The sequence below is a fragment of the Manacus vitellinus genome, unplaced genomic scaffold, assembly GCF_001715985.3.
Source record: "Manacus vitellinus isolate BGI_N305 unplaced genomic scaffold, ASM171598v3 scaffold_13_pilon, whole genome shotgun sequence".
Lineage (NCBI taxonomy): Eukaryota > Metazoa > Chordata > Aves > Passeriformes > Pipridae > Manacus > Manacus vitellinus.
Genome location: NW_021938999.1, coordinates 7,050,368 through 7,076,920, shown reverse-complemented (window position 1 = coordinate 7,076,920; position 26,553 = coordinate 7,050,368). Strand labels below are relative to the sequence as shown.

Here is a 26,553-nt window from a genome sequence, read left to right as displayed (position 1 = left end):
TGCATGCTTACATGGGTGGTTGCTAGACAGATTTGAGTTGCCTGGGAAACCCCCACTTCAGCTCTCAACCTACAATGTCAGGGCAAGAGCCCAAGACTAGCATTTATAGAAGCTAAGTGAAGCATTTGTAGAACCCAAGTGCTGGAAGGTGTGAGGTTTCTCTATTCTTAGTGATCATTATGGGCACTTCTTATAGCTGTGGCTTGGATTGTGGCTGCACATGTAGTGCTTTTCCTGTGCAGTCTCATTCAGTGTTAGGCTCTTACAAGCAAGCTTTTTACTACACCCAGCCCCTGAAAAGATAAACCATATGTCAAGTCATGATGAGATGGAAGAATGATATGGAAAGATAGTTGTGTGGGATCTGCTGCATCACACTGGAAGATTATGCCTCCATGAACTCAAGCAGCTCTAGGAAGTAACTTCTGAGCATGGAGTGATCCAGAAAGTATGCAGTGGAAATTGCTGTAAAGACTACCCAGATCAATTTTTTTTTTTTTTCAAAATATTCCAAGACTGGCAATTATCCATGAATGCTTTGGGGGCATTGTCAGATGGTACAGTGTATGTAACCATGTTAGCTGTATCTTTTAATATGCTGCATTGGGTTAATTGCTACCAGTAACTTTAGCACCCACCATCTGCTTGCACTCTGGCCCCCACTCCTCAGCCTCTGTAAGAGGATAGGGGACAGAAGAGTAAAAGTAAGGAAAACTTGAGGGTCAAGATAAAGACAGTTTATTAAGTAATGGAAAGAGGAGGAGGGAACAAAGCAAAGGCAGTTTTTCACCACCTCCCACTAGCAGACCAATGCCTAGCCAGCATGTCTGCCTTGGAAAAACTACTCCCTGTTCTTTATTGATGAGAGTGACATTATATGACATGCAATATCCTTTTGGTCAGTTTGGATCAGCTGTCCTTGCCATGTCACCTCACACCTCTTGCGCATCTCCAGCCTGCTCACTTTTCCTCTGCTCAGAGCGAAAAGCAGAGGAAGCCTTGATGCTGTGCAAGCACTGGTCAGCAGTAGCTAAATCACTAATGTGTTACCAACACTGTTCTTGTAACAAACCTAAAGTACAGCACCATGCCAGCTCCTATGAAGAAAATTAAATCCGGCTCAAGCAGATCTAGTACATATGCTGAAATAAAAGATCTGGAAGATGGACAATTCTCATAAAGGTGAATATGTTACAGACAAAAACCTGAAAAAGCTTGGGTGAATATAGGAAAACCCATTGTTACACATTTGGGACATAGGGAAGATTTTAATATACTAGTATGCCCAGTTCTTAGGTTCATAATTCAAGAAAGATATTGAAAAATTGAAAAAAGTTCAGAGAACAGTCTTGGTGATGATGAAAGTAACATGCTTTAGTGTGTGAAGCTTCAGTTTGTGCTAAACAAGACATTGATTAAGAGTTAAGAAAACTAGAAATCTCCTGAGGCCTCTTCCAGCCCTAACTCTGCAGAGCAGAGTTTGAGGCTCCAATGTTGTGACTTTGACTTTAAAAAAATGCAAAAGAAGCACAGGATTTTTCAACAAGAAATTGCCATTGTCCTTTGGGATATGTCACTGAAGTTGTGGCTTGAAAATTTTAAACTCAGGATTTTCTGTTTGTTTTCCAAAACAGCCCTCTCGTTCTATGACAGCTACTGCTAGCTTGGTGGGTAAAGTGATGAATGCAGAGAATTCCTCTGGGTAACATTGTACAGGAGGTCAGAATATAGAATTGCAATGAATCTTGCTGGTCTTACAGTCTGTCATCCATAAAATAAATTAACAGCTCTTGTGTTTTCCAGTTTCATATTTTTTTTACTCAACTTGTATTGCTTTTATATTTCCATATATAAAACGTTTTTTCTTTTTCTTTTGTTTCTTAACTTAGTTAAGGTTACACATTTTAATGATTGAGATAATTTACAGAGTTTTGTGTGCAATTGATTTCTCCTTTGCTGTATTAGGAACAACTGTTGTAGCTGAGAACTACAGGCTTACATTTTCTCTCAAGTAATACAGATTTTGAATTTTCTAGTTTCTGAGAATAACTATATTTTTTTAAATTGTAGGATACGTGTATGTATAAACATAAAATCTTAGTGAATGAAAATCTCAATACTTAATAAACACAAGCAGTTCCAGATTTAGCATTAAGGTAAATGGATTTCTTTTGTTCAGTGGAATTACTCTGGTTTATATCAGTTGAAAAAAAGGCACAAATACTCTTTCTATTGGTAATAATAGCCATTTAAGTTGCATCTTGTTCTAGTAGCTTGCTAAAAGAAGTCACGAGGAATATAAATGCAGAGATCTTAAAAATTCTTGTTGGGAAGTTTGGAATTATGCTTCAGTGATTCTTACTCAGGGATAGTCATTGAGAATTGCATTTCTGCTAAGCCTTTGATGTTAAATCAGACTCAGTAAAAATGTGAAATTTTTCGTAACCAAGTTTTATTTTTATCCACTGCTATATTCAGACATTTCTGTTTACATGATCTTAATAATCATTTTTCAAAATCCCTTTTCAAGGTTATTCCTGGTCCACTGTTTTAATAAGTTATTTTTGTACTGACAGGTCACTTATTTAGCTTACTGTCTGAGTTAAGACTGCAGCTAGTTTTACTGTCTTGGACTGAAGCATGAAAAAAAGTGTTTGAAAAAATCTTCCAATGAAATATATCTTTGGCAACATACTTCACTGCAAGACAAACAAACAGACTTGTTTTCCAGTGCCTTCATCACTAGGAAATGTTAAGTCATATTTACATTTTATGCCATAACTTAAAGAAACTTAGTGACACAGCCAGCATAGTCATAGTATCTGGACGAGTTTCTCAGTTCCAGACTCCAGTTTCACAAACAGCTGTGAAAGCACGAGATTCTCACGTTCACAAACAGGGAAGAAAGGTGGTGCTGGCTTAGGAGATGGTATAAATGCCAGAATTGCTATCTCGACATTCATTTAATGTATATTGTCCCTATGAAGCTGTTGGGACAAGGAAGAGGCTACACATTTTTTAGGATAAATATACTGCTCTTGTACTTAAATGCATGGATATGTGTTGTGATCTGTATGCATGATCTTTAGAAAAAATATATGAAAGTATAGCAATAAATGTGAAAGACCATACTAAGGGGTATGAGTGAGATTATCAGAGACTCTGCTAAGGAGAAACAATTTCTCATTTTTGTAGTGTTTTGGGAGGCTTTTTGGATTTTTTTTTTGCTTGTTTTGTTTTGCTTTTCATCAACAGAATAATAAAAAAAAAATAATAGATTTCCTTATGGCAGTTCCTCTCCATTAAGTAATAAGGTAGACCACTAGTACCCCAAGTGCGTAAGGTACTGGAGTAAGTCAGTACAAAGGTGGATGTTAACATCCAGAATTTTTTTAATACTCTGTTTTCATGTTCCAGGTGTTAACACTTTGCTTTATTAGAATAAATATGTGTTTGTGTTTAAAATTGTCAGTATTAAGGGTGGGTGCCAGAGAGGCTGATGAGAGCAGTCACGATCTTTCTCCTGAAGAATGATGCCCGAAACATTTTGTATATTTAGGAATTTCAAGAGATCAATGTGATTTTTTAATTTGAGAGGTATTTTGAGAGCTATGGGAGAGAGGATAGATGTTTGTAGAAGTGTTATGAAGTTAATATAATTAAGTATATTTATTTATAAGAGAAGGCAGGAATGAGAGTGCATTCAGCAGCCTCATTTGGCGTGTGGCTGAGCTAAGGAAAGCAGTCAATGGCCTAACTTCAACTGAAATAAATTTTTCAAAGAACTAAGGATAAGACTCAGCACCTTCCACTCTAAGTGCAGGATTTGTTTCACTAACTTGCTTTCCTTAAGTTATATGTGTATGTGCATTAGGAAAAAGAACAACAACAAAATGTTGAACAAAACATTCACCACATGCACTTCTTGCCCTGGGGAGTGAGAGTGCACATGATAAATGAGAGTCACGTTGCTCATATCCTACAGAGAGACACTTGGGTCCAGCACGGCTGAGTGCTGTGTAAGAAGCTGAATGGAACAGAAAGTGTATTAGGAACTCAAGCTTGTTCATGAAAGATTTCATATCAGGGTGGTGGGGAAATAGTGTGATGTAGGTATGACATACCCCTTCTCAGACAGGCAGTATTGTCTGTGAGTAGGAGACCTTTCAGATTCTATCATAAAGGAAATTTTTATGTTTTAAGCAAGGAAAGGTATACAGTATGGATGATTTGCATCTGATATATAGAGGAAGGCGAAGCAGAAAAAATTAAAGACAGTTTTCTTTTTTAACAGCTTCATGATGCAGCTATATGTTGACACATTTTTGTGAAGTGTTAATAGCAAACACAGTAGTTAATGAGGTATACAGGCCTGATGCTGTATTATATCTCGGCAAAAGGATATGTGATTTATCATATTTGTTTTTCTCTGTCCTTAATTTCTTCTGTGATTAATGTGTGATGCATACACAATGCTTTCTGTATTATAATGGAAACAAATTATATTTTTTTGCCCTCAAATCAGCAATGGAAAATCCTTAAAAAAGAAAAAAAAAGAGGCACTTTTAAACACAAATGTATGAATATTTTTTCTATTATGGTAAATTCTTCCTGGGTTAATTTATGGTATTATGGCTTACAGTACACCTCAGGGAATCAAGAACAGAGCTAATTGTTCCTCAGAGATGTAGAATTTCCACCCTTTGCCCCTCAATCAACAGCTTGTAAATCAGTAACTGAGAAAATGTGGAGAAACAAATCAGCATATTAAGTTATTTCTTCTTGGAACAGATCTTGCTAAAACATAGGAATAGAGGAGGCTGGCTACTCACAGAGGGAGGATGTTAAACTAGACTGAGTCAGGTCTGATCCTGTATAGTAATTTCTGTGATGCTTACCCTTAGCCTTTGTTATTCTGGGTCAGTTAATCAACACATTAGGAGCTGTAACCAAGAGTCTATCCATGTTTTGACCAACTGGTAAGGAAAAGCTTAGCAGCAGGCTGTACTGTGCCTGCTTATTCAGTGTGAAATAAAGGCACACAAGAGCCTTTGAGGGGTTGTTTCTTTTTTGTTTCTTGTTTTACTAGTGTGTGTTGTGTTAGTGGGAACTCGGGGTAACACATTCTAAACAATGTTACAGCTGTTACGGAGTGATCAAGTTTATTAACATGTATCAGGGCTGTGTAGTTAGTATTTGGAAATATTGTGACTGTCTGATATTGAACATGTTTTTGGGGCAGTTAGATTCTCATCTCTATATTACTGTAAAATGCTTTGATATTGCTTATATACCATTATTGCAAATGTGTTTGTATTCTGTTCTTTTTGACCAACACTGTGCTACTCACTTTTTTTCCTCGTGGAATTGCCTATAAATTATTAGGAGGAAGTATAAAACATTTCCACTTTCTCTTCTTCCTCTCTAATTAATATGGTCGTTGCATCTACAGCATGCTATAAAGAAACAGTCTTGCTTCATGGGAAACCTCAGTACTTGTCTTAGTGCCTATGTGGCAACTTAATATAGTATTGGCAACAAAATCCACCAATTTCTAGCTGCAGATTCTCCCCATTTCTCACTTACTGCTCGATGTTAGCAATATTTTGGGAATGACTGCTCAAGGCTAATCACTGTCCTCTCTGTTTTTTGTTGATTAATACTTGTGACAAACCTAAAAATATTTTTCCTATGCTTTATAGCAGATAAAAATTAAGAAAAAAAAATCATCTTGTGGAAACACTGTGCCATTTCCACACAAAATCCTGCATCTGCTTGTTAATATGCAATTCCCGATACTGTGAACTTTCATAGAGGTTAGAGATGAGAAAGACCTTTTAGGTCACCTAGTCCTCCCCTTGTACATAGAGTAAATTCACATAAGGCACAGTCATGTCCCCTCTGCACTGAAAGGGAGCATTCTTTTCACATGACATGAGTGCTTCACTGATACTGGAAAGAAGAGAAAAGACCTTTTTCCTGTAAAGGGTGTGTGAGATGAAGTTGTAGCATGTTGGCATAAAAGGCTCTTTGTTAATTGCTATTGTGCTAATGATGCTTTGAATATGAATGTTTTGTAAGCAAGAAACAGGCAATGATTCAGATGAGCAGTGCCTCAAAGAAAACTTGAGCAGGACTGGAAGTGAAAGAAAGTCTTTGGCATTTTGCAGTCTGTTTTTGAATGGGTTGCACAGATTCAAGTAGTCAAGACCATACACATAATAAACAGGACACTGAAGCTGTAGAGTCCACTACAAATTTGTAAAAAAAAAGGAAAAAAAATTATATCACAGTAAAACTGCTGAAGAATTTGCTGACAAATTTAAATGTGTGTGTGTTGTGTCTGTGTCACATGTGCTCTGAGGCATTAACTTTCAGCAAACTGAAGTACCTGCTAATCCACCTGGTAGAAATTGCCAGTCTCCGTACTATCAGCCCATATGCCTGTTTTTGTAAAAATATTCTCCCCTATCTTGAATATTTGGTGTATATTTCTAAATTGGTGACTTTATAAATCTTTGTAACATGCAGTTAAAAATATTTACCTTTTGACATCTAGCTTTTGGCTAGCTAAAATTTAGGAATTTGCAGATTATTTTAGGATACACAGTATGCATATATGTTATGTCATTATGGCATAAGATATCTGAATAATCTTATGTTTACTAATATATATGTATTTCTGTTCTTGAACAGAGGAATTAATAAATATGTAAATAGGCTCTACACATGTGAAATTATGAAAGTTTTTTTTTTAATTCGACAGTAGAAAGTGTGTGAATTGTCGTACAATTTAATACAAATTATATCTGTTATTCACATACAACTACAGTGGTTAAACAGTATCCTGCTGACAAGAGTAAAATATTGCAGTGAAGTGTTAATAGCAACTTTTATTTCTAATACAGTAAATGCGTAAATACATATATACATGCCTTATTACATAATTATGCTTCCAGGGATAATTTAAAGGGCCATTTTGCTATGTGAAAGTATAGAAAATTTGTGGAGTTTCCCCGGGAAGACCTCTTAGAGATTTTTTTTTTAATATGTTTAAAATGTTGAGTCTAATTGAACACTTAAATAGTTCAGTATTGTACTTAAGAGAAGCATAGAGAACTAACAGTTGTTGTTTCTTAATCTGCAAGGGGCTATTTCCAAGCTGCAGACTCAGGCAATCAGTGCTTTGTTCAGAGGAACCCTCAAGAAACCCATTGCCAGTTTTGCCTGAGTCAGGACTGTGAACATGTACCGTTTGTATTGTTACACAATGTAGATATTTCCAATAAGGCTTCCCCAATGCTCTTAAAAAACAAGAGTCGGTTGAGAAAGCTCTTTGCAGACAGTTACTGTTAAAAGAAAACAATTACATTTTTGCAGATGGAGTATTCTAGCCTGCTTCCATCAGCAGGTTAAGGTTACAGTCAGGGCCAGGTTAAATTTGTGGGATTTTAAACTCCTGTGTGTGTCCAGTGTTGATGTTTAGTTTGTTTTATTTCACTTAAGCTTTTCAATGTACAAAAAAAAAAAAAAAAAAGAAAAGGCAAGAATAGGAGATATAAAAGTTAGATGATTAACCTTTAGGAACACCCAGTGTTTTGTTATTGATGTGGCCTTATTGTAGCTGACAGTAGACCATTGAGTCATTTGGGATTTAATAAGGGAAGATGAGTATACTCCTATGAAAGTTAAATAGGAATCCTATAGAAATAATACTAAAAATCTATAGAACTGCCATTGAATTGTATAAGCTGCCTTAAGAGTTTGTAGAAATGTGAGCATTCTCTGAAAATCAGTACTGGATGTCTTTCTAAAAGTTGTTATATCTCAACCAGAAATTCTTCAAATTATGACAGAAATTGCTGAATAAACTTTATGGCCTTCATAAAGCTGAAGATCAGATCTGATTAATTTAACTTATTGTTTCTCTCCCTAAAATGTATAACTGTCCTGTTTCCTGTAAAGGAGTGCAATGCAAAAAATTAGCTTTGTCTCTGTATCCTGACCTTATCAACTACTTTGTGCCTGGTGGTCTGCATTTTTACAATTGGAGCAGTTGCTGGAGATACACAAGTGTTTATGGCACCTAATTTTCAGAATTTGTGGTTTAAAAAAATAAGTCAGAGTATACTGTCTGTGCTTTTACTATGTCCTTTGGCCCCAACCAACCGTGCAGCTTTTGACAGGGGATAAGACTCATACTTGCAAACACAGTGATCATAGCATGTTAACTATTGCCTGGCGTGGGAGAGAGGCAGCATCTCCTGCTTTTTCACCTTATTACCAGTCCTTCTAGTCTGATTTCCCAGAAATAAATTTGAAAATTTCAAATTAGGTTTTCTGATAGTGAAGAAGACAGGGAGACTATTGGCTTTTACAATATCTTTTGTGGCTGTTCATAAATTTGCTGGATGTGTTCCAATAAATAAAATATTGCCTGTTAGGTCAAGAAAGACTATTCCTTCTAATCAGTGACTATTTCTGATATAGAGCTCTTTCTGAACTGCATTGTATTTAATGCATAAAATATCTTAAGAATTTTTATGAAGTAGAATCTGATGAATATTTGAAAATTAATTTGTCTGTGCATTAGGTACCCAAGGTAAAAATATCTATGCAATAGCTGAGTTTTGAAAATGTATTGTATTTGTCTTTGTAAGGTATCTGTCTCATGATTTTATGTGCAATATTTTAAAAATAAATTAAAAATAGGAGCCTTATGTAAATATAAGGCAGTATTTGTTTTATTTTTACAAAATATATACATTTTACAATGTATATACAGAGAAAGCTTTGCTAAGTTTTTGCCCAAATTAAGTACAAAATTAGGAAAAATGTTTCAATTCATTTAATTTTGGGAAACAAAGCACTAATATTTATGTATATATGAAAAGCTGCCTTTAAAAAATTATCTGAACTGTCAGTCAAAAATCGTGTTCTATACAGTCATGATGTCAAACTGCTGTCTGACAAGATGTGTGACTAACTCTGCAGTTGAGATATAACATATCCACCTGTAACAGGATTTCCCATGGACAGTGTACCCATTCAGTGCATGTTATATAAACTAACATCTTTGCTGTATTTAAACACATTTATTCCTCTGTTGGTCAAACACTGGCTAATGAAAGCAGAAATCATAAGGAAAGGCCAGTTTCCAAGCTATCCGAAGGTCAACATCATAGTTCACTATGGCGAGTTTCCTGGGGCACTGACACAAGTTTCAAAAGAATCCCAAGTGGTTATATTAATTGCATTTTCACTGTAAAAGGTAAAACCATAAAGATGTTTCCCTTCTTTGTTTTCACCTGTTTCACTCATTTTATTAATTACTTCCTTGATCTTCATTCTTGTAACATTGATTTGTGTCAAAATCCCCAACATAATCATAGCGTATTTTTAATATTTGATGAAAGCAGAAAGTCACAGGCTTACCCCAAAGAGCATACAGTTTACTGTAACACAGCATCTAGTCATGGAATAGGGGGAAATCACTTTGGGTATGAAATAAGTACAGCTTCATTGCCGAGTTTCCTTTTCTAATATTTAAAATTGTTCTCATAACGGCAGTTGTTAGTCTGCGTCTGTGCTAGTCATCAAGCTCATTTCAACTCAATTTGCTTGCATGTTCTGTTCTTACATACGTGACAAAAGGAGAGCAGAGTTTCCCATTGCTCTGGATGTTGACAAAGGAAGCCTGTTGTACTCGAGAACAGCTGAATTATTATTTCTTTTAGTGGACAATAAAATGTCACCACCATGTCACAGCAGCAATACACATGCTGACACTGGACTTGGAAAGTACCAAAAGCAATGAGGGCCACAGCATAATCACTCAGCTCTATGCTTGTCCTTTAAATACATATAGAGAACATTAACTAAAATTCCCAGAAATAGCTGTTGAAAGATTAAAGACTAAGGCATTCCTATCCTAAAGCACATGGAGTTTCACATTCTGATTCTCACTGCTTTGTCCGTGAAAAAGCAGTTGTCAAATGAAGAGTGCTTCTTGTTTTATTTTTCTTTTTTACTTTTTCTTTCTTTTTATATTTGCCTGACTACATATGTGCAGAGTTCACTAAAGGTACCTCATAAGTCTGGGTACATGCGCTTTCCACAGCTAGAATCCCAAGAGGGACCATGATCCATGGCTATCGTTTTGGCATGTGTTTTGTGAGCACAAAATCAGATGGTGTGCAATCACATGCAAAGCTGCAGACAGGGTGAAGTGTCCAGAATTCTTTGTCACCCATATCCATGGGTATTTACACTCTGAGGTACACTCTGTGTTTGGACACTTTTTGTAAGGTTGCTTTTGTAAAGTTGCTGCCACCCTTCCTTCACTCCAACCTCATAATCTTTTGTTCCCAGCTACTTTCCATTTCACTGAAAACTCTCTACCATGTAACCTGGAGCATGTTTAATTCTTACTGTGACTTCCTCCTTTAAATTCTTGCTTTGCTGTGGTTACGTTGATATGTTCACATGTTTCATAGCTAGGAGTTCTTGAGGTCCTTCTCCCTCTTCCACAACTGCCCAGCCTTCTCTGCATAACATATGAATATCTGGTTCTACTTTCAACTGCAGTAAATCTGGTCCTCCACTGCATACTCTGCTCAGATCATCAGGAGAACTGAAACTGATGTACTTCAGGGAAAAAAACACCCAAACCATTCTGGTCATTTGTCTTCACTTACCTACATTGTCCTGCTGACTCTGCTTAACAAGTTACTCAAGTTTTTGACCTTACCCATCAGCCTCAGTAGCTACTACATATAGCTTTGGGCTTTCCTCTTTTTCCTTCCTTTCTTGCTTTATATTTCTTTTGTATTATCTGTTTTCCTGTTACTTCCCATTATAACCCTTCTTGTCTCCATTCTTTAGTATTGTCTTCAAATTCTCTACTTCAGGTCTGAAATTGCCATCTCTCTCCAGTTAAATTTGCTGTTCTCAGTATGCTGGCAGCAAAGTGAAATGTGATGAAAACCTGATTTCTGAAGGGTTCATTGCTGGCATATCACTGATCAGATTTTTAGTAATTTTTACTTTGCTTCCAGCACACTAATTGAATACAGCAGAGCAGAACAGCAGAGGACAGAAACAGAAGACACTGAGTCCTGACAAAGGCTTTCTCTAGGGGTAGGTGCTCAATTAGCATCTCTTGTTAGGCAGCAAGTGCTAACTACCCACAGACAATGTAGCACTAGATCATTCTCAGATTGAAAATCATTGAAAATGTACATCTGTGGATATTCAGACAAGTACTGAAATTCTGGGCAAAGTTGTGGGCCAGCTTGCCTATTTAAACTCATAGAAAGAATCACAGAATATTCTGAGTTGGAAGGTAACCACAAGGATCATCAAGTCCAACTCTTAATTGGCATTTTAATATATAATTAGAAAAAAAAATTTAGAAGAGTCTGCAAATACATGTATTGTACCTGAATAAAATTCAACATGTAGGTTTTGTCTGTATTTATCATTTATTATAACTGTCAGAATGCTTGCTGTGACCCTGTGAGGTTTAGTAAATGATTCTAAATAAAGTGATTTTTTTTTCTGTTTCTGTTAGACTGCATTATAAGTAGCTGAAAAATATGTGTTATATTTGCTACATTATTTTTCCATGTAAGCAATTATAGTAATTGTCAGTGAAAGGCTAAAGGGTTGAGAACAAATGCAGATACATATTGCAATCTCAAATGAGAACAATTACAAACAGAAGAAAACTGACCCTTGAAAAATAAAATGGAAACAGACATGAGTTGACTGTGAAGCTGATTTTTAGGACACTTTCTGTTTTAGGATAATGTTTCTGTCATACAAGTATTTGAACATCTGGATGTAGACGAATCTGTCACTATATCACTGAATCACATAGTATTAAGGTTTTCAAAGAACTGAAAAGAGAGAGGCCAGATAAATACATGGGGTTTTTCTACACTACAGAAAGTCAGGTATCATGTTCTGGTGTTTTTACTCGTGTGCTTTTCATTGTTTTTTTTTATTTATTTATCGTTCAGGGCATCATAATGAGGAAATTCTTCTATTTGTAGACATAAACAGGAAGGAACATAAGAGCTGTTGAATTTCATGAAAGTGCTCTTAGAATCTGGATTCTACTTCAGCTTTTGTTTGTTTAATTCTTTTTAAGCTGTCAGTATGTATTTATTTCACAGTCTTATGAAGATTCAGCAAAACATTAGGTACCTCTTAAAACTGAAGAGATACCTGGGTGCCTTGCTAAATGCATTAGTTTAAAAGCTTAGTTTTACTTGTTTTAAGTAGTTTTGCTACTGTCGTTTACTAAGTAGCTTCCCATATTCACTAGGCTTAATCCAACAACTTTTTATGCCGGCTTTTTCAGCTAAATTTGTAGAGACCATTCATGTAACTGGCAGGAGTGCCCCTTAGGGAGTCCTAGTTTGGGATGATAATGATGACTGCATAATTTGGAGATCACCTCCTGGATATTATCCTGCGCCTCTTAAATATATATTGTGCATGGTACAATCAGCACCATTTCTGATAAACCCAGATTTTCATTCTTTTCTGGGATATAGGTGAACATTGAAGATGTTTTCTCAACCCTGGGGTTGCAATAAGATTTATCCCTCAGTGGAACCATGACTGGGATGAGCTGCAGGAAAAACCTCTGCCCTGTCAATCAGTCTTTGACTCTTGATCTAGTCACCTAGTCTCAATCTGTAGCTTTCCTGTAGACCACAGGAGATGACTTTTTCCCATATATTTCTCAGCCTCAGCTCAAGCATCCCTCCCAATCTTGACAACAAGAGCTACATGATAAAATGGGTGTCTAGACATTGCTATATTGCTGTTCTTGGAACTAAATAGTCTTCAGTCTAGATGCTCTATAAATAATTGAGACAAACTAACTCTTTGTGAATTAGCACTGCCTCCATTTTTTTAAGTGAAGCAGAATGACTGGTGTAAAAGTTATCCAAGGTTTGTAATGTTTCCTTGTTGTATAGTAAAACAGATTGACGTTTGGGGCTTATACACTGTTACAGTCAAATTGCTGCTCTAAGGACAGTTCATGACTGCAATGTACACTCTCTCTGAAGGAAAAGGTGGCACAGAACGGTCTCCAGTCTAGTGACCACTAAGAATTTAGAGGTTTTGTTTCCAGTTCTGCAACAAATTCCTGTGTGACCTTCTAAAGTGATTAATCCTAGGGCATTTCTGAACCTTGGGAATCAGCTATGCCAATCACCTTTCTTCAAAGGTCAAGGACAGCAACAGTGAAATAATATATGAAGGTCAAAAAGGAAATATTTTCTCCAATGCATACGTTACATCCTGCATGAAGTGCTACAAATTATCATTGAAAAAAAAATAATGTGAAGGAGAACATCAGTCTGTAAGAAGTACAACTCTCATTTAAGGAGTATGTTTCAAAATGGTATATTCTGCTTGGGGGAAATTTTCTGTACTCCCTACTACAATGAGTCTTCTATTTACTACTTCAGGCATCAGGAATTGACTGATAAACATCAACTAAGCTGTCTTTTGGGTCTTTTTTTTTTGTTGGTTGGTTGATTGTTTTTTTTCTTTACTTCAGTTAGACTCGTGCACCATAGTTTTGCTTATAATTTTTAAATATTCACTTTGCACACTACCTTTTATGCATAGCAGCATGATGTATTCTGAAGTCATAAGTCTCTCTATCCAAATGCTGTTTTAATCAATATACATATTCAGTTACAAAAAAAAGTACCTTTTTATTTTATTTCCAAGTTCATTTTGCAACATTAAAAAAATAAAAAAATACAATGAATTGTAACAATCTGAGTGTTTTAGTCTACCAGATTTTAGATGGCTGTAAGCTTTTGCATTTACTGCTGCTGAACAAGATTTATCTCAGTTTTTTGCTATCATAAAAAGGTGATGATTTTCAGCTAAAAGATTGACTAGAGATGCAATTGATAGTTCCCTGAGTGTAGAGTGAATGTGGGAAAAGGAAGTATAGAAGTAAAGCTGATTTTCTATAGAAAATATGTATATAATGTTGACAGGTGAGAAGCTTGGTGACAAAACTTACCTAGTTGCAGTATTTAGCAGAAAGCAATTTGTGGTGTTCTGAAGCACTACTCAGTTGAACAGTCTTGAATTGGACCATACTGATCATGAATGGAGACTTTTTTTACTAACAACTGGAAATCCATTGCAAATTGCTCTGTCTTATGAAACAGCTAAGATCACTTTGGTGAATAGCTTGACATTATGTTGATACAACCTCTTCTTGCCTCCAACACCTCAAAACTGTCTGAAAAACCCTTGGATAGACTCTATTTGTTCTCCAGTTCAAATGGCATTACCTGGGAAAGCAATTCTACCATATGCTGAGCACTGTCAGTTCCTATTAACTTCAGTATAAGTGAAGGGGCACAGCCCTTCTTAGGAGATGCAGAGTAGTGTCAGCACAGATTCTTAAGCTGAAATTCAGTTCTTTGCAGAAGGTCTGCACAAAGCCTATGTATCATTTAAGTGCCACTTAATTCTTTATAATGGAGCTCGGAGTGGATTTGAAGAATCTGATAGGCTTTTTGCTCTCTTGTCTGCAGAGGGCTGAATTTCACCCCTAGTGAATATACACAGTAAAAAAGCAACTACAGTGCCTCAGGAAATACACCGTATTCCTTTGCTTTGACTAGTGTAACTCAGTTTCAATTACTGATGAAAATTCTTTGATACTATGCTGATAGAAATCATTGTACACTTTGCTCCCTCCCTACATTACAGTTTAGCTTCACTCTGATATAATGGGCAAACTGAAAAGTGAAAATGCAAAAATAGATGTAGTTTTGCAGACAGGAACAGAACCTCCCTTTTGCCATGGTGTGAGAGAAACTGTGTGTTGGTGAGGCTCCTGAAGCAAAGTGACAGGCAGGTGGGCAAGCAAAATTAAAGGAAAGTGAGAGCCTGTAATGGGGAAGAGACCCCAGGGGGAAGCAGGGTGGGGAGATGAGTGTGGGGAGCTGAGGGGACACAGGGATGCTACAGATGTTTGGGATTACTCCTGAGGGTGTATTCGGGAATTTTCAAGTGTTAATGAACATTTAATGTTTAGTACTATGGTTTACATTTTTCTGTTACTGGTATTGATCCACACTACTGCTGGCTATGTGTCATTAATAGATTAATAAACCATTTTGATACTACTTTTCTTTTAAACCATATGAACTGAGTAGCTTTTCCCTGCAAAAGCAGTTGATCTGATTCTCAAGGCCTAAATGCATGAGCTGGTCTGTGTACTTAACACAGAAATGTTGAAGACTTTATGTTCTGTAAAATATTCTTGGTGTGTCCTAAATTTGTGCAGATATAGCCAATACCCAGAGCAAGGACTCCATGTATTTGTGATAATACTGGTAGCTGCATTCTGAGATAGCAAGCAAGCAAACACTGAGAGTAATTCACAGAGGAGATACTTTTTTTTTTTGAGGATTAATTCAAATTATGTTTCCAGAAAAACCTCCCAGCTGAGATAGTAGAGGCAATCTAGTACTCTTTCAATGATCCTTCATATTCTTGAAACATTGATAGAAATAGCCATTTCGATATGTGAACTGCGAAAGATATGCATGCAAATGGGTGAGGTTTGAATTAATGTTTTACTGAGCTTTTTCTGTTAAACCTGCAACTGAATGAATGCCTTCGCTGAGAAAGGATGAGGCTATTATCTGTTACAGAGATGTTAGTCTCAAAGACTGATATCCAGTTATCAGTAGAGCAGTACCTATGGAGCCCAAGCACAATCCAGATTTCTGTGTATTATGTACTATAAAAACTTAGTGGATTCGCTTCAAGAAATTGTAGTTGTGAAAATTATTTCGGAGTCATTCTACCAGTGAGATATATATTGCCTAATGAACAGTACAAATTCCTATGTAGATGTTTTGGACCTGAAGTGTTTTTTATGATGAAAATCTTAATATGAATTTCAAATTGAGCTTCCACTGAAAGAAATCAGTGTTTGTTATATTGCTAGACCTTACCTACAATTGTACCGGAACTGAGGACACAGGTTGTTTCATGTCAAAATATTGGAAAGGATTCTATTAAAAGACTTTAAATTGCACTTCTATTTCTTGCCATGATCCAGTGGCATTGGGAATTGTATTCTTAGTAATTCCAAACAGAGAAATTCAGGCTGAATCACACATTTGGGTGAGCATAAAGCTGCAGCTCCCACTGGGATAGAAATGCATTTTAATCTCCTTGGACCCCAGGTTAATTTGGTGCAGTACAAGCTTCTTATACCCTTATCTTGCCAAGTCTTTCTCCTGTAGTCCTCTTTTTGGTGGACTTATGACTATTCAAGGCATTTTGTGTGTATTAGTGTCCCACATCAACACAGAGGGAGGCATGGTCTGCGTCTCTGTATGTGGAACAAGGTCTGGCCTTGAGTCCTAGGACACTTATGTACAAATTGAAGTGGTGAAGCTTTCTTGTAGTCCAGCCAAGGATTGATGAGGTGATCTCTGAAGGAACTGAAGATATACATATTGTGAGCCTTACAGTCTGAGTAAAAGTTAGTTTAGTGGACTTTACCTTGTTTAGCATGAGTATATGGCACTCTGCAAGGGCGTGTATCGCTGTATAAGTATTTTATGAAAAACATCCCAAACACCTCAGTCTACAATTTTGTCTGCTGGGGGAGAGTGAAAGAATAACAAAATACTAGATGTTACTAATATTGTTTACTATTCTATGAGAGGGAACTCAGATACTACAAAGGTGAACTCAAAAGAAGTAGTACTACACAGATAAACTCAAAAGAAGTAATATTATAGTCCAGAAGGAAATCTACAAGTATTAAAGCTCCTTTTCTCCCTGCCTTGAAGAAAAATTTCTCCCTATAACTCCTTTGCTACTTAAGCTACTATAGATACTTTTGCTACTCTATAGCTGCTTTATTGCAGCTAGAGCTCTGTTGTTTCAGACTACTTGCTGTGTGTGACTTTAGAGGAAATTTTGCAGATCCAGCTTGCCAGAGACACAAGCATTAAGAGGACACATAAAACACATATCACACCATCTTTCAATTAAGGACCTTCCTAACTAGACTTCTTTTCCCTTGTAGTAGGGTGTTTACACCTGTCTTGTCCCTCTGCTTATTATTGCCTTGTCCATGATTTCTCAACCTTTGCTTCCTTCAACACCTCTCCGTCTTATGTTCCTAGTTTCTGCCCCTAACTATACCCCTACCATTGCTAGTATCATGGAGTTTCACAACTGCTGTGATTATGTTGACCTCTCTAACTGTTTATTATAGCTTTTCTCTTTACACTGTATGTACCATGTCTATTTACACTGTGAGCACATCAGAATAAGGAGTGTCTGTTCAGGTTTAAGGAGAGTCTAACACAATGGATCCTCGTTGTGGGTCACTTTTAGGCTACCATGATTACTTAGGACAGTAAGGCTTCAGTTGTTAGCCCTTCCAGCAATGTTTCCTTGATTGGAAGGAGCATGAAATAAGAAAAATAGCTAGTTTCTACGTTCTTTTGTTTAGTAATAGAGCTGTCTTTTGTTTTATTGCTGGCTTTTAAGTTTGAAATGAAATTTGTTGGCACAGCAGGTGTTGTAAATAAGTTTGTAAATTGCCTAGAGCTGTCTACATGATAACCTATTGCTGAATTATCAGATGATGAAAATAGACAACTCAAATGAGAAAGTGTTTAGAGATAAGTGAAATATGAATTCTCCTGCCAATTGTTTTTGGTTTTGTTTTTTCTTCTTCCTTTTCTGTTCCATAGCACGAATTATCAAAACAAAACAGTGGTGTGAAATGCTTCCATGTTTAGAAGGAGAAGGCTGTGATTTGCTAATCAATAAATCAGGCTGGACCTGTACGCAACCAGGAGGACGGATAAAGACAACCACGGTAGGTCACTTCTCGATTCTATACTTCTCTAATTTTTCCATTCACTTTAGTTTATTGAAAAACAAAAAATGAGACTTTAATTGTTTTTCAGCACAGTTATGTAAAGCTTGTTGCCTTATAATTAATCTGTGTCCTCAAGTGTGCATGCTGAAATACAAAGCAAAGTTATCACAAAGGATAAGATTGGAAAGAATAACAAGGGAAATTGTGTCATTCCAATGGTTACTAAGAGTGGAAATCATATCAAGGTTTTCTTAAAAGGCACCAGCTAGCATTTGTATCCAGCCTGAAGACAGTATCCTATTGCTTCCTTGTACATGAATTTTCTTATGCTGAGGTAGTGGAGGATGTAAAACTGAACAATGGTCTAGCAAGGCAAAAAGAAAGCTTTCACTGGGAGTTCCGGAGAACATATTTTTGCTATTCCCACTATACTGGAAAAGCAAATTGCACAGATCTTTAGTTTTCAGTGAGACCTACAGAAAACATAGCAAAAGATCCCTTCTTCCAGTTTTCTTTTAGTCCTGGTTTGTTGATAAACCCCTCAGTTCTCTGATTGGGTGTCTTGGGGCATGTGCTTTTAGTGAAGCTGAAAGTATATATGACAGTAATAGTTTCTATGGCCTGTAATATATCAAACAGATTTCTAGAAAATGATCTCAAATGCCAGTAGTTCTTTGACTTAAAAAATGGAAAAAATCTGAAGAGATATAATAGAGCAATTTTCTGATAGCTTGCTAGATCTCTTGAAATTATTTCCCCTCCTTATAATCTTTTTTTAGGTTTACAGGGAACTTGAGTGTAATTTAAATAAGTGCAATTTCAAGAATATTTAGTCTTAAAAGTACTTATCAGTGAGGACTAAATTAAGACCCATCATCCCCTGCACAATTTCTCTGTCTGAGCAGGAGACAGATAGCAGTATAAAACCTTTTATTGTTTTAGAATGCATGTATTTTGGAAAATTAATGTAATTTTCCCTTTTTAAAAAGAAGGAAGATTTGATTGTGCTTTATGAGATACAAAACAAATTTTATGAATTGTCTCTGTTTTGATTCTTCTATATTTACCAGATATATTATTCATTATGGACAGGACTATAAAACTTAACTCAGTCTCTGAGGCCTTACTTAGATATGGTTTGCCTTTAAATCTTTTGCATTCAAGTAATGTAAAAGTGACATAAAAAAACAATGGAAGGAAATTGCTTTTTTAACATGAATGCCAGCTTTCAAGGGCAAGGAGATCTAATATGGTAGCTTTGTCATACTTGGAATATAGTCTTAAATCTTGTTAATTTAGGGGTTTTTTTCTGTATCTGAGGTAAACGGAAAACCCATGTGCTGTGACACGTTGCCAGCCATCATTTTAGTTCTTTATTTGATGTTTTATGCTAATGGCATGACTGAGTAATGCAAAGTAAGCACAGGATCTATCCTTCAGTTTCTGTCTTTAATGAAGTGATTCAGATATGCTTTCAGATTAAACACCAGAAGCCTGATTCTGAACTTGTACTTGTGTGTATAGCTCTTTAATGCTATTGACATGAATAGAATGACTCATGAATTTGATTAATGTAAATGAAATCATAATCGTGCCCCATTGGTAAAATTAAGGCCATGGCAAGTGTAGTATTATAAAACAGACTCCCCACACAGATACATCATTGTCATTGGTGAGGAGAGATTCTGCCAGAGAGCCAACTGTAGAACAGCTCTGAGCATAAGCCCTCATCTAACATCAAGCAGTTTTCAACAGTTGGTATCACACATGCAGACACACAACAAACACACAGTACTTTTCAGTCAAACCAGACTAGCAACTCAGAATACTTATAGAAGCACTGAATGCAGAAGGGGGAGAGAGAAAAAAAAAAGAACAAAAACCCACAAGAAACTCTAGTCTATAATACAGTATTAATAACACATTACGAATTAAAAAAAAAAAAAAAATAGGTTCTTTAGCCACTTGGTTGAAGGGTAAGTTTTGGACAACAGTAGTAGATTTGGAAACTATGTCTTAGGATGACTCCATCAAATGCATGACTGTGATTAAAAGAGAAAAAAATTTCTAACCAAAACCATGAGACACTATTTACTGTAGCAATTCTCTCAGACCAACAGCTGCTAATGCAGTCAAATAATTTCTATTTCAGCTCCTAATCAACATACATGAGTTACCAGGCCTAGCATAGTATTTAAGTGTACTGGGAAGGGCAAGAAAATTAAATTAACTACCAGGTAGTATGGGGAAATAAATGCCCAGACATATTGAATTAGTTACTTTACATTGTTATTAAGTAGAAATAATTCTTGACCACATCTCCAGCAATAGCCAGGTTAAGTCCTTAGATTTTTAACTAAATTTTATTTATGCACATATGTTAATTTTATATTTGCAGGCCTTTCCTGATGATATAGCTTGCATCTTAAAGATATTTTTGGTAGTTGGTCTTGTGTTATCATACTGGTAGTAGATCATATAGCAGAGATATCACTGTTTGGTAAATGCTGAAACAATAATTTGCCACCCCTACTAAAACCAGAATAGTACTGAACTTGGATGAACTGAGACCAGCTGTTGTGATAATACCAGCTTTTGCATTGATTCCAGGAGGTTGTGTAGAAGTGCAGCCTTTTAAGTACTGAGCTTAAAAGCAGCACGTAGAAAGGTAGGACAAGTAGAGATCTTATGTAGGACATGAGTTTCCTTTTATGTGAGAATATACTTTAGGACTCATAGTTAAATAAATTTCTAACAAAAAAAGGAAGAAATAGGTATCCTTTTCTGTAGATGAGTTTAACATTTAGTATTTTTTCCATGAAAATTCCAAGCAAACAACAAATGAAAATTACCCATTGCTGCAGAGCAAAAGCACAATTTCTGTAAATTGTTTAGAAAGGGCTGCTGTTACTTTATATTTTGTGTCAAAATTGTTTACACTTTCTATGCAGAACCAGATTTTTCAGCTGCCTAGCACTTTTTGTGATCACTTCTGGAAATAATGCAACCAAATCAGAATTCTGTCCTCACATGGGTAGCAGTGTTTTATATCCATCTTGTGCTCTCTTTGCACAACCATAAAAGACTACACAAGGTGCAAGGCAAAGGAAAATCAGACTCAAAGTATATTCTAAATGGATCTGGATGTCACTTCTGCCCTGTTGTTCTTTCTACAAGGTGTGAATGAACCAAAGATTTTTCATCTGCTAAGAGGCTTTTAGAATTGAGGATTGACTGGGCTAACTGCCAATCTATGTATTAAGAGGATGACTGTCAATACATGGAAACAATATGGGAACTTGTAAAAGAAGATAGCAAAAGAATACTACACAATTGTTAGCTATTTCAACATATAAGTACTTTCATATGACAAATGTTCTTACAGTCACTTTAAAATTTCCTGCCTTAAAATTTGTTCTCCCTTTGCTATCCTTATTACTCTTCCAATTATTTATCAAAAATTACGCTATATGATTTTTTAAAGTAGTGCCAGGAGGTATACCTTTTTTTAAAAGATGTTACTGAAAGGCCTGTCTATTTTATATTTCAAGTATAAAACTTCCTAGTGTATAGATGAGAAGATACACAATGTATTGGTTTTACAGGGGAGATTAATTTTTAGCACCAAAGTGTGTATATGTTGCCAATGATCCATCACTACCTAATTGTTACTTAATTAATTCCTTCGTCTACATAATGTGATTTCAATGCATGGAGCTTAACAGAACATTCATGCACCAGTTTCTCGGTAGCTAACCTTTTAAACCTTTGTGATTTTACTGCTAAATTAGCTGAAGTGGGAAATTAAGGAATGTGGAGAAGCTAAGAGAGAGCTCACGGTGGATAAAAGGTGTAATTACTCTGACATGGAGCTCAGTGCTTAGCTGGTAAAATTTACTAAGGATCTAGCTTCACCAAGGGACCTGACTTTCTTAATAGAGTTTACTTATACACAGAGCAACTTAGCATTCCCTACCATTAATATAAATGACATGCTGGCTGGGTTGGAAAGGAAATTTGTTCCTTACCCTGAAAAATACAATACCTATTTGTATTGGCTGCAATTTAAATCAAGATTTTTCTGCAAAGCTTTATCGTACACATATGTATGATAAAATAGATAAAATATACTGGTTTGCTTCTCATCACTGACTTATGAGCAATGTGTTCTCATTCATAACATTACATTCAAGGTAAAAAGATAAATATATACATATATATGTTACATATTTGTAACATACTTGAGAATTTACTTTTTTTTAGACTGAAGACCAGCTGGAAATGTCCTGAGGCCATGGTCTACTGGTCTGAGCTTGGGACTGGGAGCCAGAAACTCCTGAGCTCTAATCCCGGCTCTGACAGTGACTCCCTCTGTGGCCTTGGGTAAGTCACTGAACCTCTCTGCCTCAGTTTCCCCAGCATTAAAAATTAGATTAACAATTCTTAGTTCCATACTTTAGTGAATTTGGGAGTCCTGACTTAACATTTTAGAGGTTTTGAAATTCAGAGTAACTTTAAAAAAAGCCACTGTTATTTATAAATGTCCTTATTGGTGATATTCATGTTGTTGTTAGGTATCCACATAACTCTGGCATTCCTGTACTTAGCCTCACCTGCATTTCAGCTCTGAGTGTTTCTAAATGTGCATTTCACATCTCCACAGGTCAGCTGATTTTGTTTGATTAAGCTGATTTTGCAAGTATTTTGATATCCCGCCAGTTCTAGTCCTGTGTCCTTCTGGGATACAATACCTACCAAAATAAGCTTTCAGGCAGCACCAAAATAGAGCAGTGGGATAATGCATGCATGCCATACCAAATTAAGTTTCCCTCTTCCCCTTTGTTAGAAGTGGTCAATTCATGAAACAGATACAATAAATCCACTTGTCAGCAGTTCATCTACTAAGTTCCTTCACTGTCCTAACTGTAACAGGAACACTAGATACAGACCAAGACTACAGAGGCTACTTTTCAGGAGGCTGGTGTATCTCCTCATCCTAATCCAAAGAATGGCTTTTAAAAACAAGCAGGCAATTATGATCCTGAATTTTCCATCATTCATGGCCAACTGTTGGGGAATCAGAATCTTTGGCTATATTTAAGCTATGGGACCATCTTTGCTTAAAGTCCATGAACATGCATGATTGTGAGTGCCTACGTCTTCTCTTTTTTTGTGTGTCTCTTTTTGTGATGGCATGCCTGCACTGCCTTGCGAGAGATCTTAGCAGCAGCAAAAAGGGCTCTCACAAATGCATTTATGTGGTGAAATGGATCATTAACTCTTTCAGGTCATCCTCAGACATACTTACTCTTAATTTCTTATTGTCACTAAGAATCATCTCTATTCTTAACTCCTACTGTCAGCCAGTTAGAGTTTCATGAGCTCTGAGACTATTGCTTCACTAAGCATCATGCATCACACAGTCCTTTAAAACTAACTCAGGTCTCAGTAGTGTGGTTCTGAAATTGATATTTGAATAAAATTTTCCAAGGCCATACCACATAACTGGAAGCTAGCCTGAAATACCTTTCAAATGTTAAAACGTTTATGTATTCTACCTCTTATATATACATATATGTACCAAGTCGAGAAAGGGTAGAACATGAACACCTTCTGCAGAATGTCTTTGGCAGATATGTTAAGATCAAAGAAGTCATGATATTTCTATTTATGACTGTACATATGAACTACCAAAACTAGGTTACTTATAATTAACATCTCATTCTAGTGTAACTGCATATCTACAGGATCAGCCCTAGTCATTGTCCAGTGGTTTAGCTGAGCCTTCTAATATTTTGTCATTAATTTGATGTTCTTCTCAGCAGAAATAGCTTTGATTACGAGACAAAATGCCAGTTCTTACCATATCACAGCCATGTGCTTCAGTGTGCACTCTATAGATCTGTACCCCAAGACCTAAATTCAGCCTGTTGTTTATTTGCATGCCTTACAAGAGATTTTTAGGCTTTGAACAGTTTCCACTACTCATTGTTCACAAAAGGTATCATAATTTACAAATGGGTCATGATTGCAGTACTAAAACTAAATTGCTTTCCATTAATTTCCAAGCAAGTTAGTATGGAAATTGGATGTCTTAAGTCTCAGAGAGGTTAAAAGTTAAGTTTCGAAATCCTGTGTTAGAAAAAAACAGTAGCTTGAGACAACTTACAAGCAGAGTGGTGGGATGGTCTTCATGACCCCATATTTTAGGGACTTCATGCACTGGGGAAACTAAATTAAAATAAAATTCTCATGATGCTGAAACCCCTCATGAAGGCACCATGCTATTCCTATTTTGTAAGCTGTGCACTTCTTTGTCATACGAATGTATTGAAATCTGCACATTCTATTTTTCATCATCCTTATCAAAATGCACTTCTTTGTTCAAATAACTGATCTTCATGTCCTAAGCCAAAATACTAGCAAAGGTTTTGCGACTTTTGTAGACTTTATGTTGAAAGGAGTTGTCAGATACTTGAAGAACTACCTTAAAGATATAAGGTGCCTTCCTCTGTCCTGAATACTGAATACTGGCTCTACTAATGTTCAGTGATTCACACTACCTGAAAAGATCACAATTTTATTCCAAGAATAATGTACAGTAAAATGGCAGGGGAAGTTGAAATCATAATTTGTTACCTTCTCAAATGATTCCTTTGAAGAAAATAGGGGATATAGGAGTTTTTCTTCACTTTCAGAACATGTATTTTCCAGTTATAATGGGAACTTATAATATCTCCATTTTTATTTGTCTTTACAAAGTTACAGAAAATATGAATACCTATTTCTGCATGGGCTATTTTAAAGATATTACAATTCCTGTGCAAATAATTAAAATCACTTTTCAGATAGATAAGCTTTACAGATATATAATTTCTTTCAGGATTCCTTTTTCTTATTTCATGTTTGGAATTTGCTTCTAGCATTCAGTCCAATCTTACAATGCTTACTTAAGGACAGGGAAGTTTCAGATTCAGTGAGAAAAACTGGTTTCTGTTTAATGCTTAGAAACTATAGTTTTTCTTTATGATATGGATTAATCTATATTTAAAACCAGTTAGTTCATTGTAAAATGAGCTACATTCTGATCTGTCTTGAGGTCTGAACTGTCACTTTCAGTAAGTAACAAAAGCTGATTCTACCCAAGGCAATAATATTAAGTTTCCAATCATCTATTTCGTGGTTTTGTGGAACAAATTCTCGTTTCAGTAAAAAAGCCAAGCAAAAAATTGGTAGGTTGTTTTTATTCTTTTCTATACTTTGAAAGTAGAATTCTGAAATGTAAATAAAACCACATATGCAACTTGGTGAGTTCATTGACCACTATGTCATAGTGCAAACCTACCCAATAAATTAGGGACATCTAAGAACATTCAAGTGTATCCCAGACTTTAAAAGCTGCATTTTAAGGAATGACTAAATTGTTATGTTGGTCCTAATTAAAAAAAAAAAAAAGTTGAATTTTAAATTCTTTCCAAATTCTATAATTTTCCAGTATACCAGTAAAAATTATGGGTTTTTATGGGGTAAAATTCTCATCAATATCCTCAAAACCAAGAAAAGAACCTACATTTTAAAAATTGAAGTATCAGGACATAGTTCACAGATTCAGTTATCTGCATGGCAAAATAGCAGGCCCATCAAAGTGTGAAGAGGCTAATAATAGATTTCAGTATTATTGCTTAGCGCTTTAATCACCATTCACATTTAGGTAAACCTTTCCAAATACTGAAATAGCATCATAACTGGCCTAAGAAATAAGCAAGTTTATATTAGTAGTGGTAATATTGGGTCTTTTTTTGTTTGACAATTCTTAGCATAACAGATAGACATTCCAAATCCGATTTAGTTTTTTCAACTTATCATTTTAGTGCATTCAGATACTTAAGGGTATTGAAGGCATCTATCATAGGGTGAGGATACGTGACACAGAACCTGTAGACCAGTGCCTTTGTGGGGCGGCAGCTGAGTGACATGCAGAAAATGCTAGTTCATTAGTTGTGTTAAGCAACTAAATCTCATTCCTCATCTTCTAAACCAGACAATTTGATACAGTGCTGCCCACTCCTACCATATATGTTTCATTATAGATTGATATTGTCTGAAGGTTCTGATTTCTTGCATGAATATGAGAAAATCAATTTTCATTTAAGAAGTGACTGGAAAGAGTCTATCGGAGGAAACAAACATGAAGATAACTTGTGCAATTTTGTACTGTAAGTAGCACAACACACTGTTTGTAAGAAGTGATTCAATAGATGCTGTATGCCATGTAGTTGAACTAAAGGGTACTGCAGGATACATTGTGAATGTGGAAGAAAAGTAGATTTGAAAAAAAAAATGCAAATGCAAAAAAAATGAAATGCAAACAGGGAAGAAAGCTGGAAAAGGCAACAGAGAACTTGAGTATATAGATTAAATCGTGTATTTTCTGGGCACGTAGTGTAAAATTATGAAGGCTGGGAGCTGGTATGTTGGATCAACATCGAGAATTTAAAAATACTAAAGTTGTTGCACACCAGTTTCACACAATGAAAGTGTTCATGCCACAGGTGTTAGAAGATGAAGTTGTTGCACATGTATATCCATTTTGGAACATTTTCATTTTTAAGAATATCCCCAAAGATTTCTGTTAAATC

At 35.9% G+C, this 26,553-nt stretch overlaps 1 protein-coding gene across 6 annotated transcripts in view; it reads left to right on the top strand.

The window, feature by feature from the left end:
- The window catches only part of TAFA5 (TAFA chemokine like family member 5), a 426,158-nt gene that overhangs the window by 334,085 nt on the left and 65,520 nt on the right, over positions 1 to 26,553 (top strand). For 5 of the 6 annotated variants that reach the window (XR_003915586.1, XM_029958100.1, XM_029958099.1 and 2 more), the window contains one exon: positions 17,784 to 17,911. Coding sequence is in view for 4 of the 6 variants with exons in the window: in XM_029958100.1 (XP_029813960.1) it covers positions 17,784 to 17,911 (128 nt within the window). In the remaining 2 variants the exon portion in view is untranslated. Of the gene's footprint in view, positions 1 to 17,783; positions 17,912 to 22,177; positions 22,298 to 26,553 lie in introns of all 6 variants that reach the window. The other variant, XR_003915585.1, reaches the window with a different exon arrangement.